This window comes from Rhinolophus sinicus, chromosome 8 (genome assembly GCF_057876585.1).
Source record: "Rhinolophus sinicus isolate RSI-liver-muscle chromosome 8, RSI-T2T, whole genome shotgun sequence".
Lineage (NCBI taxonomy): Eukaryota > Metazoa > Chordata > Mammalia > Chiroptera > Rhinolophidae > Rhinolophus > Rhinolophus sinicus.
In genome coordinates this window covers 39272453-39294159 of record NC_142508.1, presented here as the reverse complement: position 1 = coordinate 39294159, position 21707 = coordinate 39272453, and the positions used below count along the sequence as shown (strand labels likewise).

The 21707-nt window shown below is 50.4% G+C and overlaps 2 protein-coding genes across 7 annotated transcripts; one reads left to right on the top strand and one right to left on the bottom strand.

Annotated features, from left to right (window-relative positions):
* The first annotated feature begins 7 nt into the window (after positions 1-7).
* On the top strand, positions 8-934 carry LOC148757543 (TM2 domain-containing protein 2). The gene has a single exon (XM_088800076.1). It carries the CDS (start codon positions 89-91, stop codon positions 731-733), a length of 645 nt encoding a protein of 214 aa, XP_088656202.1. The 5' UTR covers positions 8-88; the 3' UTR covers positions 734-934.
* A 7936-nt stretch (positions 935-8870) lies between these two features.
* MEIS3 (Meis homeobox 3) lies at positions 8871-20782 on the bottom strand. 6 transcript variants are annotated; one of them, XM_019752668.3, is made up of 13 exons: positions 19565-20311; positions 17749-17930; positions 17372-17531; positions 17227-17277; positions 16174-16224; positions 15847-15945; positions 13345-13456; positions 13009-13157; positions 12023-12099; positions 11740-11798; positions 11549-11632; positions 11130-11199; positions 8871-9304 (listed from the first exon to the last, which is right to left on the bottom strand). In XM_019752668.3, the coding sequence occupies exons 1-12, from the start codon at positions 19574-19576 to the stop codon at positions 11150-11152; spliced, it is 1086 nt and encodes a 361-aa protein (XP_019608227.2). In that variant the 5' UTR covers positions 19577-20311; the 3' UTR covers positions 8871-9304; positions 11130-11149. The 6 variants fall into 6 exon arrangements, with proteins under 6 accessions (XP_019608227.2, XP_019608226.2, XP_088656199.1 ...); XM_019752667.3 differs by having other exon boundaries at positions 15847-15996; positions 19565-20310; XM_088800073.1 differs by having other exon boundaries at positions 9134-9304; positions 11727-11798; positions 19565-20778.
* Between the last annotated feature and the right edge of the window lie 925 nt (positions 20783-21707).

Here is a 21707-nt window from a genome sequence, read left to right as displayed (position 1 = left end):
AAAAAAAGGTTAAAGGGGCTTGGGTCTGCGGTGCCCGCCGGGTTTTTGTGGTTGAAGAGGCCGGCTCTCCGCTACTGGGCCCAGGAAGATGGTGCTGGGTGGTTGCCCGGTGAGTTACTTACTTCTGTGCGGCCAGGCGGCTTTACTGCTGGGAAATCTACTTCTGCTGCATTGTGTCTCCCGGAGCCACTCGTACAACGCTACCGCAGAGCCCGAGCTCACATCCGCTGGCGCCGCCCACCCGGAGGTCTCCGCTGGCGCTCCGAGCTGGGAATATGGCGACCCCAACTCTCCAGTCATCCTTTGCTCTTACTTACCTGATGAATTCATAGAATGTGATGACCCAGTGGATCATGTTGGAAATACAACGGCATCTCAGGAACTTGGTTATGGTTGTCTCAAGTTCGGTGGTCAGGCCTACAAGGATGTGGAACACACATCAGTCCATTGCCATGCCTTAGATGGAATTGAGTGTGCCAGTCCTAGGACCTTCCTACGAGAGAATAAACCTTGTATAAAGTATACCGGACACTACTTTATAACCACTTTACTCTACTCTTTCTTCCTGGGATGTTTTGGAGTGGATCGTTTCTGTCTGGGACACACTGGCACAGCCGTAGGGAAGCTATTGACACTTGGAGGACTTGGGATTTGGTGGTTTGTTGACCTTATATTGCTTATTACTGGAGGGCTGATGCCAAGTGATGGCAGCAATTGGTGCACTGTTTACTAAAAAGAGCTGCTGTTATAGCCCAGAGAGACAAGTCTTCTGAATTCATCTCTTCAGACTCACAATTCTTCCTTGATATCAGCCCTGACCATTACTCTCACTCTTTGGAGGGAATGGGTTTGGTTACGGAGGTTTCTTTGGACTGTGGATTTTCAACCCAAATTTTACCGTGCAGAATAGAAATGACAAACAGTGTTGTGTGAACCAAGTTTGTACCTTTCCTCGTGTACAAAATATAAAGGCTAGTGACTAACTTATAAGCAGTGGAAGGGTTTCCATACTCTTTTTTCTGTACATGGCTGTATCTTCAATCCTTTGGAGCAGGTGAGTCTGACAGGATGAGCGAAGGGATTATTTTTAGCCTTGTGCCTTTTGTGACCCTGAGTCTTCATGCAGAGGAGATCTGAAGCTGAACCTATGAATATCTTCAGCAGAAGTAGAAATGGCCATGGATTTTAATGCACACTGAAATTCTGACTTTCCGAATTTAAATTGCAGAATAAATTTTGCCAACCTGGAATGCTGTTTGGGTATTCTTAGTAGGTAGAGTAAAACTCAAAATTACATGTGTTTCGCTAAAAGCTAGGTGGTTAAAGTGAACCACCCTATTAATAAACCCTATTGTTTCACCATTATTATGCTTTAAAAGGCACTATATACATAGAAATATATATATGCATGGAAATAATTTTTTCATTTCCAATTATAGTTTGAAAGCCAAAATATCAGACCTGTCTGGGTTAGGCTATCCTCTTGGCAGAATTTCCCTATCTGAAAAGTAGTTATTTACCAGTTTAGAGAGGTTCTGTCGTAGGCTGGTAAAAGAAATTCATACAAGTGACTATAAAGCTATTCTTCATGATTAGGTAAAATAAGGTGAGGAGCCTCATGTCCTTGGAAAAAAAAACAGACTCTTACCTAAAGGATATTATTAGGGAGTGCTGGATAGAGTTAGGATGTGATTTTATGGGGACAAAGAGAAACAGCACTTTCTGTCAAAATGAGCATGGTACCAGAACCTCTCACTGTGGGCTACAGCAGTCAGTCATAGGGAAAGAGACACCGCCAAGCTTTTGCACTCCCAAGTCACTGAAAATAAAGGAAATGTTTTGAATTATAAGTAGTTTGAAAAACTTAGTTCCCATCCTTTGCAATCTAAATTGAAAAGCATGGCCAAGTATAAAGTAAAAGGGGGACTTTGTGGGTAAGTCAAACTAATCCTGCTCTTGGGAACAACTTATAAATTCTAGAATCAATCAAGGTAGACCTGCTCAAAGTTTGCTTTCATAATAATTGACTTAAAGACCAAGAATCACAGTTAAAATAACTCTGGAAATGCTCTATCATTATGATACAGCTTTCCTAAAAGTTTTAGCTTTATTACCCCTGATTAATGTGATCACTGTTCTTATATTATTAAATGATGGCAATTGTGTAAAAATTAAAAAAAAAAAAAAAAAAGGTTAAAAATAATTGCAAAAACCGCAATTAATTTTGTACCAATCTAATAAAACTTTCTCTTGAAGCACTACATACAGAAGTGCCTACATCATAAGTGAGCAGCTTAGTGAATTCACCCAGAAACTGAAACATACCTGTGCCACTAGCATCCGGACCAGGAAATAAACCAGACCAGCCCCCAGCAACCCAGCTGGGGCTCCCTCCGCCCTGCCCTACCTCTGGCCCCTGCCCTCAGCCCCAAGGAGTGATCAATAGTCTGACTTCTAAAACCAGTGCCCAGTGTTGACCATTCTAGAACTTAAAAAAAAAAGTATTCTCTTGTGTCTGGCTTCTTGCATTCAATATCATGTTGTGTGGAGCTGTTGTTTGTTCTGTTGTATGAATTAATCACAGTGTATTTATCTATTCTTTTGTCATGGGCATTTGGCTTGGTTCCCTTTACAAATAATGCTGCTGGAACACACGGTACCTGGCTTTTGGGAAGCATCTTTGTGCATTTCGGTTGGGCATGTATCCAGTAGTGGATCGGCTAGTCACAGGACTTTATATTAAGTTTTAGTAGATTCTTCGAAATTCTTTTCCAAAGTTGTTTTACCAATTTGCGCTCCCACCAGCAAAGTATGTATGAGAGCTTGAATTTGCCACGTACTGACTCGGTAATGTCAGTATTTGTTACTTAAGCCATTCTAATGATATTTACTTTGGTTTGAATGGTTTTCATGATGACTAATGATGTCAAGTATTTTTTCATGTGTATTTTTTCATGGGCTTATTACTTATTACATTTATTTCCTTTTGGTAGTTTATATTAAATATTTTGCTTCTTACAAAGATGTTGTTTTATTGAGTTATTTTAATGGTGTTTTTTCTTTCAATTTTATTGGGTAACTTTTTTCCAGGACCCATCAGCTCCAAGTCAAATCGTTGTTCTTCAATCTAGTTGTGGAGGACGCAGCTCAGCTCCAAGTCTAGTCGCTGTTTTCAATTGAGTTGCTGGGGGCACAGCCCACCATCCCATGCAGGAATTGAACCGGCAGCCTTGTTGAGAGCTCGCACTCTAACCAACTGAGCTAACTGGCCACCCCATGATTTGAGTTATTTTTATAATAAATATATAGTTTATATAATGTTTCTCTAAATATAAATATATTTGTCAAACATATATACTATGAATATGTTCTCCAAGTCGATACTTGCCATTTAATTTTCTTAACAGTGTCTATTGCAGAGCAGTTTTTAATTTTTATGAAATTCAGTTTATCATTTTTCTTTTATTTGTACTTTAAAATTATTTTTATTTTATTATTTTGTTTATTTTACTTTATGTTTATACCTATTTTTATTTTATTTATATTATTTTATTATTTAAAGGTTTTTATTTTTATTATTCGTACTTATATTATTATTTGTACTTTTTGTGTGCTGCCCAAGAAATCTTTGCCTACCCTCCCAGGTCATGACATTTTGCTCATATATTTTCTTCTAGAAGTTTTATAGTTTTAGATTTTACTTTTAAGTCCAGGTCCATTTCCAGTTTTTGTGTATAACATGAGTTAAGAGTCAAGGTTCATTTTTCTGCATGTTAATGTCCAGTTGTTCAGCACCACTTGTTGAAAAGACTATTCATTCCCCTTTGAATTAACTTAATACCTTTATTGAAAATCAATTGACTAATCCACATGGGTCCATTTCTAGGCTTTATTCCATTGATCTATTTGTTGGAGCTTATCCCTGTATCACATTGTCTTGATTACTGTAGCATTGTAGTAAGCCTTGAAATCAGGTAGTGCAAATCCTCCAGTTTTGTTCTTTGTCAAAATAGTTTTGGCTGTTCTAGATCCTATGCATTTCCATATACATTTTAGAATCAGCTTGTCAGTTTCTACAAAGGCGTGCCGGAATTTCACTGGGATTGTCTTGACTCTACAGATATTAAGGGAGAATTGACATGTTGACATTTCAACAATAGTAAGTCTTTCAATCCATGAATATGGTATATCTCTCTTTTAAAAATGTATTGCAGGTCTTCCTTAATTTCCTCAGCAATGTTTCATGGTGCTCAGTGTACAAGTCTTACACAAACTCAGTACCGAGCCTGCGAGCCATGGTTTGCTGGCTCCTGGGGCTGGTCACTGCATCAGAGACCCTCAAGGGCTGGGAATAGGCAGGGAGAACCCTGTCATCCCTATTTTATGTCTGTTCCTCACCTGTGAAATGGGGATAATAGTCCCACCTCACAACGTTGTGAGTGTTGAATACATTAATCCATGTGCTTAGCACATAATAGGTGCTCAGCAAACAGTAGCTACGATTACCCCTAATGCAATAAGAAAGGCAACCAAGAAGTGCTTGTCAGTCACCCGTCTGTGACATCAGAGAGAAATGGGGGCATTTCTCACATCATGAATCTGAATACAGATCTAGGTTTTTCTTCCCTCTTACCTACTGCATCCAATCAATCAGTAAGTCTTCCTTTCTGCTTCCTTTTAAAAATTTTTACAGGACTTTATTGGGGAACAGTGTGTTTTTCCCAGGACCCATCAGCTCCAAGTCGTTGTCCTTTCAATCTTAGTTGTGGAGGGCGCAGCTCAGCTCCAAGTCCAGTTGCCGTTGTTCAGTCTTAGTTGCACGGGCGCAGCCCACCATCACTTGCGGGAGTCGAACCAGCAACCTTGTGGTTGAGAGCCCGTGCTCTAACCAACTGAGCCACCCGTCCACTCCATTCCTTTTTTTTAAAAAAAATAAGATCTTTCTCATTTTTTTTGAGGGTCACCATTCCACCATTGGGATCACCTGGGATGGACCAGAATTAGGTCTGCACTCCATACACCTGGGGTTGTCTCCAGGCTTCAGCTTCGGCGAAATGAACGCCCTTGGGCTCACATGGCACACTCAGTCCTCACCTCCCAGTCTCACCACTCCCTCCCTGTCAGGCTTCTGCCTCCCCGTTCCCTCTCCCCACTGCAACTGCTCCGGCAAAGTCAATGGTGACCTGCAACTGTTTATTCTTTGGTCCTCAATCTTAGCGGTGTTTTGCATTTACCTGCCTGCCAGGAGCTGTTAGTGTCAGCACACTGATGACCGTTAGGTGATACGTTAATTTGATGGCTCCCTGTCTCTGAAATGTGGCCCTGTTTCTGATATTCTTTCCCTGCACACCTTCCTAAGTAGTCTTGAGTCTGCCCCCTGCTCCCCTCCCACATCCTGCCCTGGCCCACTTCCACTCTCACACCCTGTATCAGTGTCCCACGGCTGCCATAACAAAGTACCACTGAACCGGTGATGCAGAACAACAGAAACTTCTCTCACATTCTGGAGGTTAGAAGTCCAAAATCAAGGTGTCAGCAGGGCTGTGCTCCCCCCGAAACCTGCAGGGGAATCCTTCCTGGCCTCTTCTGGCTTCGGGTGCTTTGCTGGCCATCTTTGGAGTCCCTTGGCTTGTGGCTGCATCACTCCAGCTGTCTTCACATGGCTGTCTTCTCCCCGTTTGCCTGTCTGTGTCCAAATTTCCCCTTTTTTATAAGGACACAGTCATATTGGATCAGGGCTCATGCTATGACCTCATCTTAACTTGATCATTTGCAAAAACCCTATTTCCGAATAAGGTCATATTCACAGATCCAGGAATTAGGACTTCAGTGTATCTCTTTGGGGGATACAATTCAACCAATAGCACCCCCTCTAATCCACCCTCCACATGGCAGCCTAAGGGGCAAAGCACAAACCCTTTACTCAAACCCTGTCCTTTACTCAAAATTCTTTCAAGACAGTGGAGTATTATTCAGCCATAAAAAGGAATGAAGCCCTCACACGCACTACAACATGGATGAACCTCGAAAACATTATGCTGAGTGAAAGAAGCCAGATTCAAAAGACCATATATTGTAATATTCCATTTATATGAAACGTCCAAAACAGGTAAATCCATAGAGACAGAAAGTGGTTTGGTGGTTTCCTAGGTTTGGGGTTTAGGGAGTGGCTGTTAAGGGGTAGGTTTCTTTTGGGGATGATGAAAATATTCTATAATTGATCATGATGATGGGTGCACAATTCTGTGAATGTACTAAAGCTATAGAAGCATACGCTTTAAATGGGTGGGTTTTATGGTATGTGAATCACATTTCAGTAACGCTGTTACCAGCACCTTCCATGGCTCTCCAGCGCCCTCTGGAGGGAGACCAGGCTCATGACCTGCCCCACATTCTGATGCGTCTGAGCTGCATGACCCACAAGCGCACTGCTCTGGCACATAATTCACAAGAGGCTGCAAAGCCACAGAGAGAGACACCGCCATGAACTCATACAAAGAAGCACCCAGTTATAAAGACCAGCTTTGCCACACAATTCCCACCCAGACACACAGAGCAACGCCCGGAGTCATGGACACCCCCACCCCTCCTCCCTAGCAAGGCACAGCGTGACGGCCGGCCAGGGACCCAGCCATTGCTCGGGGACACACACACACTCACTATTCACTAACTCCCTACAGCCACACACAGACCCCAGAATCCAAAGTCTGTAGCCATAGCATCCACACAATGGTCACACACACGCACGCACGCGCGCGCGCGCGCGCACACACACACACACACACACACACACACACACACACACACATCAACCCTAAGACTGCCTGGCCCTGCCCACCCAGCCCACACTGGCCACCCGCAGACCCCGCAGGGGTCCCCACTTCTCCCTAGGCCACTGCACAGGCGGACACAGAACTCAGGGTCCGCCAGCTGGTTCCTCACCCCAGGAAGTGGGAGAGGTATTTTTAGTTACAGTTAACCTCCCGCCCAATTTCCCTCCTCCCCGAGGCACATCCAATTGGTTTAATTAGAGAGAATTAAGCGAGAGGCATTTCCAGTCACCGGGAGAAGTTGGCGGAGGAGCGCTGCCCCTCCCCCACTAGCCAATGTTCCGTTCCCCCATCCACCAGCCAGGCGGGGGTTGCGGGAATGCTCCAGCCTCTCCTTCAAGTAAACCTCAGGCCTCAGCCCAGCCCTGTCCCCTGCCCCATAACCCATCTCCCCTGGCTTTCAGAGCATGGGAGGGGTTTGCAAGTCCTTGCTGTCTGTCGTCATCCATCCCACTTTAGTACTGGCGAGTGTGGGGAAAGAGAAACATTCATCACAGCCATCAAAACAATGTCTAACTCCGAAAACATTTCATGTCAGGCCCTTTCAAAATCATAGAATCTTAGATTCTATTTTTTTAAATGACAGGCTGTTGAGCAGAGTGGTTAGCATACAGGCTGTGGAGCTGCCAGGTGGTCTTGGTTCTCCATCTGGGTGACCCTGGGCAAGCGACTTCACCTCTCTGGGCCTCGGTTTCCTCATCTGCTTAATGGGGACAATGATCATCCCATCTCCTGGGACTTAATGGTGGGTTTCCATGGTTGGTAGGCTATAGCTCCTAGAACAGCCTGACACGCAGCATGCACTAGATAAAGGTAAATTAATGCACAAAGGCGGCAGCCTGAACTGACCCCTACCTTGCGCTACCTGTCAGCTTCTAACAGTCAATGATGTGCTCATTTACTTGGCCCATGCAGGTATCCCCACTGGGACGTCAGCTCCCCCAGGGCAGGGGTCTTTGGCTTGTGCACTGATGTGAGGAGCAGAGTTATGTGCCTGGGAAATACCTGTGGCCTGAGTGAATGAATGACAGGTGAAGGCAACTAAGTGTCAAAATTGCTTCCTGCGATGTCCACCCATTTCCCAGGTACCTGGTCACCTCTGAGCTGCAGTTTCTCTAGTTACAAATAATGACCCCTGACTTTGAGCCCTTATGGTTCTCGGCACTTCCCTTGCAATACCTTGGTTAGTCGACACAGCAGACCTATGAGGTAGGCGTTGCTGCTCTCCCCACTTCCCAGATGAGGAAACCGAAGAGAGGTGAAGTCGATCGCCCAGAGTTACACAGCTATTACATATAATGTGTTCCAGAGGCAGGATTTGAAACCATGTCTGGTCATCACCACTCTCAATGGGTGAGGCTGCTCCTGCCCTGCTCGCCCGTCTCCCACGGGGCAAAGGAATCTGGAAGCCATAGTGTGGGAGATTGATGCAAAAGCGGCCCCAATTCTCCATCTCCCCTGTATCTGCCTCTCTCGCCATGTGAGTTCGCAGCTCCAGCCACTGAAGGGTGGAGCCTATGTCCCCTCCCTTGAACTAGACTTGAGACATGCCTGTGGCTAAGAAATTGGAGTGGAGATCTGAGTCGGAGCCTCAAAAGGCCTTGAGCCCGTCTGCTTTCTCTTGGAGTCCAACCAAGCCTCTATGTGAATAAACTGGACAGCATGCTGACTGATGGTACCACGTGGTCCAGTCACTCTTGCTGCCCCTGCTGCTAGCGAGCCAACCCCCAGAAGGAGAGCCCCCTTGCTGGCCCATTGCTGGCCACAGATACACAAAAGCCCTGCTGAAACCACAAGAACTGCCCAGCTTAATAACCTAGTTAAGATACCAACCCGTAGAATAATGAACTAAAAAATTGTGGGTATTTTGAGCCACAAAGTTTTGGAGTTGCTTGTTACACAGCAAAAGTTAACTGATACACAGAGTGCCCACCGACAGAGCAGGATAAAGAGCATCGATTACCATAATGAGTGATTCATGAGCTTCAAATCAATGAGAATTCAAATCTTGGAAGAGACATAAGAACTCAGATTAGTGGCTTTTTGTTTTTAAGACTTTATCATTTAAAAAAAAGTAGAAGACATCAGAGAAGGGAGGTAGGGGGAGAGGAGGGAGATGCGCTGGGAGGACAAAGGGAACCTCCCCAAATGTCGGATCCGGGTGACCCTCTTCCCCTGACAGCCCCAGCCCACCCCCAATTCCATCTCTGTCCTAGAGGTGGGGGCCCCCAGCCACCATCTTCTGAAGACCCAGGCCCGGGTTCTGGGCAGAGGTGAGGGCAGAAATGGGGCACAGAGCCTGGAGGCCTTGTTTTTGTCCTTGAGAGACCCTCAAGTGGGCGCTCAGGCCCCCCATGTCCCAGCGGGGCCCCAGGGAGGTAGGCATTGAGTGGGAGGGCCATAGGCGGTGGGGTCCTGAAGCCAGAGGGCTAGGCGGGGACCAGAACCAGGTGTCACAGTCTGAAGCCTGGGGTCTGTGGAGGGGGGAGGAGAGGCCACGTCAGGAGGTGGGGAGGGCGTCTGGCTTCATGTCAGCCCTTCTCTGAAGTCCCCACCGGCCCCACAGCGAGACAGACTCAGAAAAAGAGAGAAACAGAAAGAGGGAGATGGAGAATCAGAACAAAAATGGAGGAGGGAGAGAGATAAATGAAGACAGGAACAAGGAGATAGTGAAGACAAAGAAAGAGAGACAGACAAGGAGAGAGAGTGGGACAGAGGGAGAGACATGAAGAGAATCAGAGATGGAGATGTGGAAAGAGAAAGAGAACGAGGCATGCAGAGATAAACACAGAGAGACAGAAATAAAGAGAGGGACAAAGAGGAAAAGACAAGGGTGGGAGACAGAAAAGGGCAGAGAGAAAAGACAGCCTGCTGGGGGAGTAGGGTTGGTCAGAGCAGAGCTGAGACCCCCCTACTGACCTGCCAGGATCTGAACAAACCCACCCATCTCTCCTTCCCAGGCTCGGGAAGTGCCCCTCCATGCCCAAGCCCTCCCACGTCTCCACTCATTTACTAGCCTTTCTGTTGGCCCTGAATTTCTTACTCACCCACCTGACTCACCAGCCTCAGCCCAGCCCAGTTCTCCCTCCCGTGTGTGTGTGTGTGTGTGTGTGTGTGTGTGTGTGTGTGTGTTTGTATTGGGGAGAGGGTCTCATAGCTGTGAGGTTTCTAAGTGTGCCAGGCCTTTGCATATGCTGTTCTCTCCTCTCCTGCCTCACTCTTCCTATTCTTCTGGTCTGGGTTCCAAATTCACTTCCTCTAGGAAGTCCTCCCTGAACCTCTCTGTCTGGTTCTGATTCCCTCTCTGGGCTCCTCCGATTCCTGTGTTCCCTCATCCCAGCCTTGCCTACTCTGGCTTGTCACTGTCTGAGATGGGTCTGTCTCCCCCACTGGACTGTGAACCCCATTAGGGCAGGGCTGGGTTTTCGTGGTGATTACTGTGTGCCTAGCACCACCCAGCACAGGGCCAGGCACAGAATTGCTCAGGGAATGTGTGTTGAATGAAAGAATGAATGAATGAATGAATGAATGAATGAATAGATGCTAAACTAAGAAGTTTGAACTTCATCCAGAGGGCACTAGGGAACCACAGTAGAATTTTAGTCAGGGAGAGTCAAGCAAGATCTGATCTGTGCTTTAGAAACTCCAGGCAACTTCTCAAACCCAGGCCTTTGCACAGGCTGTTTCCTCTGCTTTTCTGAGCTGGGTGAACCTGCATAAGTGACCTCCTCTCTGAGCCTCAGTTTTCTCATCTATAAAATGAAATAAGTTTCTCTCTCTAAGGGTTGTTGTGAAGACTAAACAAGATGATGTTATAAGGTCTTAAGAGCTGGAAGAGTAAAAGAATGTACCCTATTACTTTGCCACCTCCCCCCCACTTCTACCCAGTGGACTCCTATTCATCCTTCAATGCCCCACCCGGAAGCTACTTCCTCCATGAAGTCTTCCCTAATATCTCCTCTGAGCAAGCTGTTTTACTGTTTCAACTATTGTACTGGATTATTATTGGTTTCTGGTGTTCACTTCCTTCAAGTCCAGAATCTTCTCAAGAGCAGGATACTATCTGTGGCATGTCAGGGCATAGAGTGAGAGTTTAATATGTTTGGGGGTGTATGTATATTTGTATGTATGTATGGATGGATGGATAAATCATTTCCCCATCAAACCTTGGAGAACCCTCAGTTCAGGGACCCACGCTGCCCCTCCTCTGGGTGGCCCATTATTGGAGTCCGGAGGTCTCACAAAGGTTTGAGAGCTGTACAGCTCCCAACCTAGCACCCCTCAACACTGGACACTCACACTTCTCCTGAATCCAGCCTCTATAGATAATGCCACTCTCCTTCTAAGTTCAAACTCATCCCCATTGATCCTGGAAGACAAAAGAGGAGGGTTAGTGGATCTTCACCAGACTCTCCAATATGCACCTAAAGCCCTCCCAGCCCTTTCTTCCTCAGGGGATCAAAACAGACGAAGTCATAATTTAAGAGGGTGCTGATCCTTTAAGAAAAAGCTGAGACTTCCAATAAGTGGGCAGAGCCTGGAAGAAGCAAACTGTGAGGACAAGTTGGGCACTGAGAAATCTGCATTTGCATCATCAGCTCCCCTGTTATGCAAATGAGACACTATATTATTCATGAACTAAATCCCAGAAGGTGGAGCATCTTCACTGGGACCTGGCGCCTTGGGGGTGTGGCTTAGTTAAGGGATTAGGGCCTTACCTGGTGGCCTGACGGTCATGTGTGGCTGTGTCTCGGTGTAGCCCCCCATAGGCTGGCCCTCTGGACTGAAGGCTGCACTCTGTCCTGCAAGGGGGGTTGAGGGGTGCAAGATGAGCCCCCGGATGCCTGCGTCCGGGCTTTGACACTCCCCCAGGGATACCAGGCCCTCTCTTCCCACCTGCTCCTGGTACCTGTGCGGTTGGATTGATCAATCATTGGTTGCACGATGCGTCTCCGTGCGTTAATGAACCTGGGAGGGGGGTCATAGAAATGGAGGAGGGTGCAAAGAGGGAGTAAGAAAGAGGCAGAGATGAATACACAGAGAGAGATCTGGGAAGAGAGGATGGGGCTGGGGAAGGAAAGAAGGCGCGAGGGGAAGGAGAGGGTCCGAGAGGCTTCATGGCCTCCTTCAGCACCGCGGACAGCGCCGGGATTCCCACGCACGCCTCCCTGCCCAGGCCTCCAGCCCCTCACCAGTTGTTGACTTGCAGAATGGTGAGCCCTGTGTCCTGCGCCAGCTGTTTCTTCTGCTCCTCCGAGGGGTATGGGTGCTGTGGCCACCAGCAAGAGTCACCCTGCCTGCAGGGCTGCCATCTGATCCCCAAAGCCTGGCCCGCCCCCGTCCCCAAGGATGGCGATCCCAGACTGGGGCAGGGGACGGAAAAGCCACCTCATCTGAGCTTCTCCAGCCCAACAGAGGGAAGCCAGCCAAGCTTTGAGCAATTACGCCTGTGCCTGCAGGCACCCTCGCCTCCCAGCAATTAGAGGCTAATTGGCCAGCCCTCATTGGGGGAGACAGAGCTTGGGGACGGGGCTCCCCCGCTGGGAAAGGAGGCAAAACCCAGCAGGGCCTCTTCTGAGTCTCTGTCAGGGCTCCTCTCTTCTTGTCCCAGTTTCTTTCTTTCTCTGTGTTTCTGTCCATCTCTGACTCAGTCTCTCCATGTCTCTTGCACTGATTCCTCCTCCCCATGTCTCTCCATCTCTCTGTTTCAACCTCTCCTTGTCTCTCTTCCTGTCTCCCCTCCCCCTTCATGAGGCAGTGTGGTGCAGTGGTTAAGGCATGCCTGCCTGTGTTTAAACCCACCTCTGGCTGTGAGACCTCTGGGTCTTACTCTGCTCATCTGCAGAACGGTGAAAACACAGCCCCACCCTCTCAGGGTATGTTTGGCTGGATGGTGGGTTGGTGAATGACTGATGCATTGGTGAGTAGATGGGCCAACACACAGATGAATGGGTGGGTGGGTTGGGAAAGAGTGAATGAGTTAAGAGCCCTAGCAGCACCTGACACACAGGTAGCACTCAGGATGCTTTTTCTGGTCTTTCCCCATCTCCTTGAAATTCTCCCTGAATATTTCCCCTGCCTCAGTCTCCCATCTCTGGGACTCGGAGCCTGTCTCTGTGCAGTGTCCTTCTCCATCTCTCTCTGTGCCCATCCTGTCCCCCAAGCGCCAGGCTCTCACCGAGAGGTGCTGGAACAACCAGGCTCTCATGATGTTAGTGGCCACCTTGGGGAAGATGCCCCTTTTCTTATTCCGCCGTCGCTCCTGGTCCAGCTCCTCGTCCTCTCCCCCAGAACTGGGAGAGGCCACACTTGTGTCCAGTCCATCTCCTGAGGGGGGAGAGGCATGCTATGTTTGTGGACAGTGAGGGTGGGGGACCAGAGGGACCCAGAACCCTCATCCAAGACACCATTCCACACCCCGGCTCTCCTTGCCCCTCTGGAAGTCCTACTTGCTGTCTAACTTCAATCCTCAGACTGATTCCCATATTTCCCCTCTACCTCCCAAGGTTCTCACCTTGGTCACTGGAATTGTCCCCACTCTGGGAGGCCAGGCCCCCACTGGATGGACCCGGAGTCCCCAGTTGTATAGACCCGCCATCCTCATGGTCTCTAATCCATGTATTATTCTGGAAAACAAGAGCTGGAAGTCAGTACCAAGGCTTGGGGTACAATATTGCACAGTAGCTAAGACCACGGGCTCTGGAGCTGGAACTGTGTGGGAAACCTACCCTTGCCTCTTCCTTTACTATAACCTTGGGCAAATCATTTTACCTCTCTGTGCCTCAGTTTCCTTAACTGGATAATGGAGGATAATAACGGTCCCCAGCTCAGCATGTGGAAAGGATTCAATGCATTAATTTACATAAAGGTACAGAGCAATCACTCAATAAAGATGAGTTTATACAGGTCTATGGCACCTTATCCGAAGTCTTTGAGGCTGGAGGTGTTTTAGAATTCAGAACTTTTCATGTTTTTAGACAGTAAGTCAGTGCACACACTGAGTATTTCCTAACACCCCCAGCAGGGTCTGGGGCACAACCTCGTCATGAAGCTCATTTACATTTCTGCAGCAAAATGGATGAATATCTAACCGAGTGGAATAAACAAAGGCTATAAATAGAAACGTCTCATTAGTTCAGGTCATATTTTGCTGTCAGATGAGTTTGCACTAAATTTATGGGAGGGAGAAAAACTTTTAGTTTTTAGAGATTTGGGGGCCTCAGACCTGTAGACCAGGCAGTCCAGGACTATGTTTTCTTTATCCAAACTCTGACATACCTTGAGGAGCTTGACAATGTGTCGGGTTTATCCTCTGCCCCCACTCTGTCCCAGGAGGCCAACCCACCCATACACACTGCCCCAAGACTTCTTTGTCACTCGGCTTAAGGTTCAGTTCACTGTGGGGAGGCAGATTGGGTGTGTGGGGGGGTGGAAACGGCTGCCAGCTGTTCCTGAACCCTAAGGTACCCCACCTGCCCTAGTGATTGCCCTAGGCCCTCCCATCTCTTCGTAAACTGTCCCTCTCCACCTGACCCATTGTGGGTGCATCCTGCTGAGGCACAGTCCAAAGCAGAGCAGCTCAAGGAAGTTTCCTCCGGCTCAGTAGGTCTGTGTGGAATTGCTTTTTGGAGTGTATTAGAGGTGGCTTATATGCAAACTGCAGTATCATGAGGTCTGGAGGCTTTTGAGTGTGCCTGTATGTATCACCTGTAGCTCTTCTGGTGGATCCGATCGGATGCTGTGGGTGAGCACCCACCTCAGTGTACCTGAACCTGTCCTGAGACTGTTGTGTGGCCTGCAGTGTGAGTGCCTACATCTATGTCTGAAATGGCATGGTTGTCCCCGGAGAGGCGATGTGGCTGTGTCGTGGTTACTACGTGGGTGGAACTGAGATGCAGTGGGTTTCCAGCGTGGTCATGTCACTCTGAGATGACCACGTGGCCATAGCTATCTCAAAGCCACATTTTTCTAAGTTTGTGGCTGTAGGTCAAAGGGTTGGTTGTCCTATTTGTGAGACAGTGTGTGGTTGTCCTGGTTCCTGCACAAGCAGACGGGTGGCTCTGTGACTACATGGAGTGGTTGATTGTCAAGGGAATGAATTGGAAGCTGTGTGAATAATGAATATGGCTGTGCCTCTGAGGGAGTCATAACCAATCGTCACACCCACGGGGTTGAGTGGGTGCATATGTGGGTTGTGGGCAGAGGGCCGTTGGGACCCACCTGTGACGGCAGTATGCAGCGTGCCTGAGTCTATGTACTTGGGGTGTGGACGTGTGCCTGTATCTGGGGGCAGGTATTGTGTTGTATAATTGCTGGGTGTGTTGAGAGTTGGGTGTTACCGTCGTTGGGATCTGCATGGCTGGGCTGTCGTGTGATTGTCGATGAAGCTGTACTGGATGACTCTGGGCCATGTGTGGCTGTTGAGTGGCATGGTGTGTGTGCACACCTGCCATAGTCCAGTGGTGACATGGCATGTGTGCGAGTGCGTAGGCACTGCTCTCAGTCTGGGTCCCAGTAGACCTGTATCTGATTTATGTGGAGGGATTGCCTATCTGTGTGGCTGTTGTGTGGTGGGGGTATGTGTGCCACACACATACATGCTCCAGAATGATGCTGTCCCAGTCAGACTGTGTGACCGATGCTACCGCTATGCAACTGGGATGTGTCTGTTTAAGTATATGGTGTAGGCTAACACGTGGCTGTGAGGGAGAATGGCTGTGACTATTGGTGTAGTTCTGTGTGAACCTGTGTGTGTGTAGCCGAGCCTATGGATGGTAACCGCAGGTGTGTGTGTGTGTGTGTGTGTGTGTGTGTGTGTGTGTGCGTGCCTGCACGCTGTCCTCCAGCTGGGTCCCTGTCCAGTAACTGCTGCATAGTTGGTGCAGGCCCCGTGGCCAGGCTGTCTCTGACTGTGGCTGCCTGATGCTGTGCGGTGTGTGTTCTCATGCTGTAGCCTAGCTGTGTCTGGGCATGGCTTTGGTTGCGGGGTGATGCCTGGTCCCCATCCCGGGCCCACCTGGTCTTGGAGGCTGGGGCAGGAGGCCGGGTAGTCCTCCAGGTCATCCCTGCAGCCGCCATCCCGATCCTCGATGACCAGGTCAATGGGCATCTTCCCCTTGAGGCAGGTGATGTAGCGGTGACAGAAGTTGTCGCACAGGTCGTGGACCTGAGGGGGCACCGGGGTACTGGGGGGGCCACCCGGGGGCCATGGCTGGGGTGTATGGGAATGGGGGTAGCATTCTGCTCCATCTCCGGTGGGGAGAGAGCCTGAAGGGGGGTGGAAGGGCGAGAGGGGGGGCATGGGGAGCAAGAGAGGGTGTGAGGGGAAGTGAGAAGCACTCACCTTCTCCAGCTCCAGCAGGTGGAAGCGGAGTACCTGAATGGCCTGTATCATCTGAAAACAAAGACAGGAAGAGACAGAGGAGGGGAGCGAGCGAGGGAGGGAGGGAGAGAGACAGAGGAAGAGAGAGGGAGGGAGAGAAGGAAGAGGAGGAGGAGGAGGGGAAAGGAGAGAAGGGAAGAGACAGGGGATCAGAAAGAGGGTGATAGAATGACAAAGATAGAGAGACAGAGCGAAAAGAGAGACAAAGACAAAGTGACAGAGGCAGAGAGAAAGAGAACAGAAATGGAATCCCAAAATTATGGGAAGAGAGAGAATTTGAGTCAGAGACAAAGAGAAGCAAGAGGTACATGAAACAGAAAAGGATCCATCACGAGAGGAGAGAACGAGGGTAAGCTACAATAATAAGAATACCCCCTCTTTTGCCTGCTTGCCCTCTGCTCCATTTGCCACCCTTCACCTGCAAACTACATTTCCCAGAGTCCTTTGCCAAAGGGTTGGGCCAATAGGAAGCCCTGGCGGGAGCTGGAAAAAGAAGGAAAAGGCCAGGGTATTCCTCCTTCTCTCCTTCTCCTCTGCCTTTTCTCTCTCCCTTCCTCTCTCTGCTTTGCAGCTAAGTTCCTGCACTCATTTTGACGTGGGTTCTGTTCTCCTGATGGAACAACAGCTAAAGCTTATCGAATCCCCATTCTGTGCCAGGCATTGTTCTAAGCATTTGACTCTCGTTAACTCATTAAATCCTCACAACAGCCCTAAAAGATAGAAATTACTACTAGCTACACTTTTCAGATAAGGAAACTGAGGCACAGGGAAATGGAACAACTTGTCCTGGTTCACAGAGCTAAGAGGTGACAGAACTGGGATTCGAACTCAGGCCATTGGGTCTGCGTTCTCAAACTCTAGGCTATACTGCATTGCAAATGAGCTAGTTATCACTATCTGAGAACATGGGTCAGGTGGTCTTGTCTTTGCTCCCCTGACCAACCCCAAGGCTATGGATGGCAGGACAGGGGACCCCCGTAGGGAAGGGAGCATTGTGGGGGGCCCAGGTCTCACCAGATTGTCCAGCTCTGGGTTGGAGGAGAAGAGGGGCCTCTCAGAGCGGACCTGGGAGGAAGAGAGAGGCCGGGGAGGGCACATCTTGTCTCCCGCCTGCCCTCCTCCCTGGCTGTTCTGGTGCATGGTGGATTGGGGTGCCCACCTGCTTAGCAAAGGCTGCGATGTCCTCATTGAAGGAATCGGAGGAGCAGACGTCACCACCCAGGGGTGTGCCCAGCCCAGCCCCGGCCCCATCGCGGGGCGAGCAGGTGGCCAATTCACATTTCTCAAAGACCAGAGCCAGCAGTGGGAAGAGCGGGTGTCTAGAGGAAGCAGGAGAGGAGAGCATTCATGAGGGGAAGGCAGGGGTCTGCGAAGTACGGGACAACTGGGAGGGGGACAGGAGACCCAGAGGAAGGAGATAGAGAGACAGAGTAAGAAAGATTCAGAGGAAGAGAAAAAGGTCCAGAGAGACCAACACACAAAGAGAGAGGCCTGCATTCTTAGACCCCATGGAGCCCTGGGCCCTGTCCCACTCACCCGTATATCTCATCCTTCTCCCTCTTCAGGCCATCACTGTCCAAGCCTGGGGGTGGGGGCTGGGGAGGCCGGCGGGGGCCGTAGGGCCCGGAGGCTCTCGGTGTCGGAGGCACTGCCTCCGAGAAGCCAGCCAGGGCTGCAGTGCCATCCACGATGCCTGGGTAGTGGGGCAGCTCATCGTACTGAGGGGAGGCAAGAGGGGGAGAGCCCCAGGGAAGCATCATCACTACCCTCCCCGATGCTGGGACCCACCCTTGTGTTCCCCAAATATCTGAACCCTATCCCCTTAAGCCCCCCAATGTCCCATGGAGCTGTGGGGTGGGACAGAGGGCCCTGTCGCACGGCCTTCTCTTGCACCCCTAAACTGTGACAAATGTCCCGTCAGAGATTCCTGATGTGTAGGCAGGAGGGTCCAGAGAAGAGAGATGGACCCAGGTCTCAGGTCTGTGGGTCAGGATGGGGGGGCGGGGGCAGGAATCAGCTGGCTGGTAACTGCCAGCACTTTACAGAATGAAGGGGGGAAGGAGGGGAAAGAGCCATAGAGAGAGATTCAGAGAAGAGACAGGGGAGTAGAGAGAGAGTGAGATGGTGAAAAATGGAAAGGCAAAGAGAAAGAGACAGGAGATTAAGAGAGATGTAAAGAGACAGAGGGGGAGAGTAGAGGGGGAGACAGAGAAGATACAGGAGAAAAAGGCAAAGAGAGACCGGAGAGAGTGATGCTCACGCACGGACACTTCCCGTAAAAGCAATGCATTGTTTGTACACAAATGCTCGCATACAGTCCCACTTCAGTTTCATTTCAGTTGTCAAATATGCACGTCTGAGCATGTCATAACAACTTATCACACCCCACTCACCATGTGAGTCCAACACACACACAGAGCCAAACTCCAGGCATAGGAATGAATGAGACATTTAGCACATACATGAATGAATGAATGAGGCATTCAGCACAGTGCCTGGCACACACTTCATGCACTCCTGTTAAATGCAATTATAACCCTGCACAACAGCACAAGTCCACTTGTGCAAACAGCCCCCAACAGAAACCATGGGCATCCGGGGGAGATTTCTATGTCTGGTCATCAAAGAAGCACACAAGCTGGGGAAGACCTGGCAGCAGGAGTGGGGCTGAAATAACCCAGGTCAAACCCTTTCCTTAGAGATAAAGACACTGAGGCTTAAAGAAGCAAAGGGACTTAAAAAGGAGAAGCAAACGAGTTCCTGCTACCTCCCGTCTCTACACTGAGGGCTGTCCTGTGTGTTTTTCCCTCTCTCCCCTTTCACTTCCTCTTCTCCTAACTTCTCCTGAGCCCAGAAGTTGCATCCAGTTGCTCCCCGCTGTTCATCGCACATCCGAAGATGTGCAGTGGAGTGCTCACACCCTGCCATGTCCGCCCCCCCCCCCCCAGGTGCCTCCTCAGGTCCAGGCCAGTCTCCGCTGATCTGGCCCATCTCCAGGACATAAAGGAGAGGTGAGAGGGGCCCTGCCTGTGAGACCCACCTCTCCCAGCACTGTCCCCACCCTTACCATTCGGAGGACTTGGAACAAAAGTAGAGCAGGGAGGATTGGAGGGGGGCAGAAAAGGGAGTGGGGGTAGGATAAAGGGCCTGAGATGGAGGGGGAGACTCAGAGAAGGGGAGATGGAGGGACAGAGTGGGGGGAGACCGAGGGGCAGAGAGAGGGAGGCAGACAGAGAGATGGTGGAGAGGGTGGGATGGGCTGATGGGGCCAGAGCGCGGGGAGAGGGCGAGCTGGAGGGATGGGGAAGGCGGAGACGGGTTAGGGCACAGGGGTGCCCGCCCTAAGACCTACCCTCCGGGCCATGGGCTGATGCCGGCGGCAGTTTCTGGGTCCCTCCAGGGCCTGGCCGGCCGGGAGGGCGCAGCCAGGGGCAGCCGCCCCAAATAGCCCGCGGTGCCGACGCCAGGGGGTGGGGCAGGAGGCTGGGTGCCCGGCCCCCCCACCCCCGCCGTCGTCAGTGGCAGGCGCGGGGCAGTGCGGAGGCTGAGAGCATGGACCCCCCAGTCCCCTCCCCCTGCGGAGGTCACAGCCGGGGGCTCATGCCGAGGGAGGGGGCGAGAAGGCGGGGAGGGTCGCCCCAGGCCCCCTCCCCGGGGGCCCCAGTCCCACCCCGGGTCCTGGGAGGACAGAACCAGCCCGAGACAAACAGATCAAGAAACGGGGGAGAGTGGGGGTAGGGGGAGAGGGGTTGGCCCGGCCTGGGGCGGCGGGGGGCGTCGGGGCTCCCCGCGCGGGTGCGGGGTCCCGGCGTGGGCGGCCCGGAGGGATGCTGGCGGCTCTGGCTCTCCCTCTCCCCTTCTCCCGGTCTCTCCCTCTCTCTGTGGTCACATCCGGAAGTTCCACAGCGGAGATGCTTAACCCACTGTCCGCCGGTGGCGCGGGCGGCAGGCGGGGCGGGAGCGTCCGGAGCCCCCTCCCCCCATCTCCCCTTCCTGGGTAGGGGGCTGCAGCAGCTTTCCCGAGCTGCTTTTGTATCTAAGTCTCCCCGCTCTTGTCTTTCACGTTTCCCATCCCTCCTGCCTCCCTCTTTCTTATCGCTCCCCCCACCCCACCTCAGGTCTTCTCTGCCTCCCCCTGTCTCGGCCGCCGCCACAGGTCTCTGTCCCTCTGTCCCCCTTTTCTCCTTTCTCTCCACCCTTCCTGGTCTTTCTCTCCATCTCCCTGGTTTCCTTTTTTCTATGTCTTCAAGTGTTCTCCCCCGCCATTTCTTTCTCTCTGTATCTCTTCCTCTCTCATCTCTGCCCCACACGTCCCTGCTTCTCTCTGTCTCTCTCACCACCCCACCTCCCACAGGCCCTCTCTTCAGTCGGTCGCTCCTTACCCTGTCTCTGTTCTCTGTGAGACAGATCAGAGGAGAGAACCAGAGGCTGTAAGTAACCAAACCCCCATATTTTAGTTCTCTTCTTGCTCTGCACCCTCCGTCCCCTAGAAAATATCACTCTGTTCCTCTGCCCGTTTTTGACCCCTGCCTTTTAGAATGGCCTTAGTCTCCAAAACAGGGTGAATGACGTGGCTGGCTACAATGTTGGAGAGAACGTCCACAGCTTTTATGTGATTCCTGGAGGAGGCTGGGACCCAGACAGCCTTTGAAACTGGTGTTCTAATGAGGTAAAGAAGATTGTGCAACACAAACTTAACCCAGCACCTTCCATGTGCCAGGAGATATTCTGGGGATGCAGCAGTGAGGGAAAGACAAACTTCCTAGCCTCACGGTGGTCACATTCTATTGAGGATGGGGTGGGGGAGAGAGACTCGTCAAGTAAATAAATGTTTAAGTACAAAACAATGCCTGGAGGTGATAAGTGCTCGGAAACAAAGCAGAGTAAGGACAGGGAGAAGGATGTATATAAGCTGGACAGGGAAAACCCTCAGAAGAGGTGACATCCGCGCAGAGGCCTGAAGAAGGTGAGGGAGCCACGTGGATTTCTGGGAGAAGATCATCGCAGGCAGGGGAACCGGCAAGATGCAAATGCCCTGGGGCAGGAATGTGCCTGGTGTGTTCTAGCAACAGTGAGGAGGCCAGCGAGGGCAAGGCCGAGAAGCTGGCTTTTTCTACATTAGGGTCTTTCTCTGATACCCTCGGATTCCTTGGGCGGGGAGAGGGAGGGGAGGAGGGTGTGCAAATGGCTGTCGGGACTCCTTGTGAACTCCCTACAATTGCATGGTGAATTGTGGCCTGATGGTTATGTATTTTTTCCCCAGGGAGATGGCCCATAGTTTTCATCTTATTTTTTCAAAAGGATTCTTGACACCCCTCCCCCAAAAAGTTACAAACCATCACTCCAGAGGGATAATGGCAAAGAGAAGTGAGAGATCCAGAGAGAAAGGAACAGAAAGTTGGGAGGAGACAGAGACGGGGGAGGATAGAGATCCAGAGAGAGGGGGCCAAGGCACGGAGACCAGCGAGAGGGGGAGGCTGACCGGCTCGAGGCAG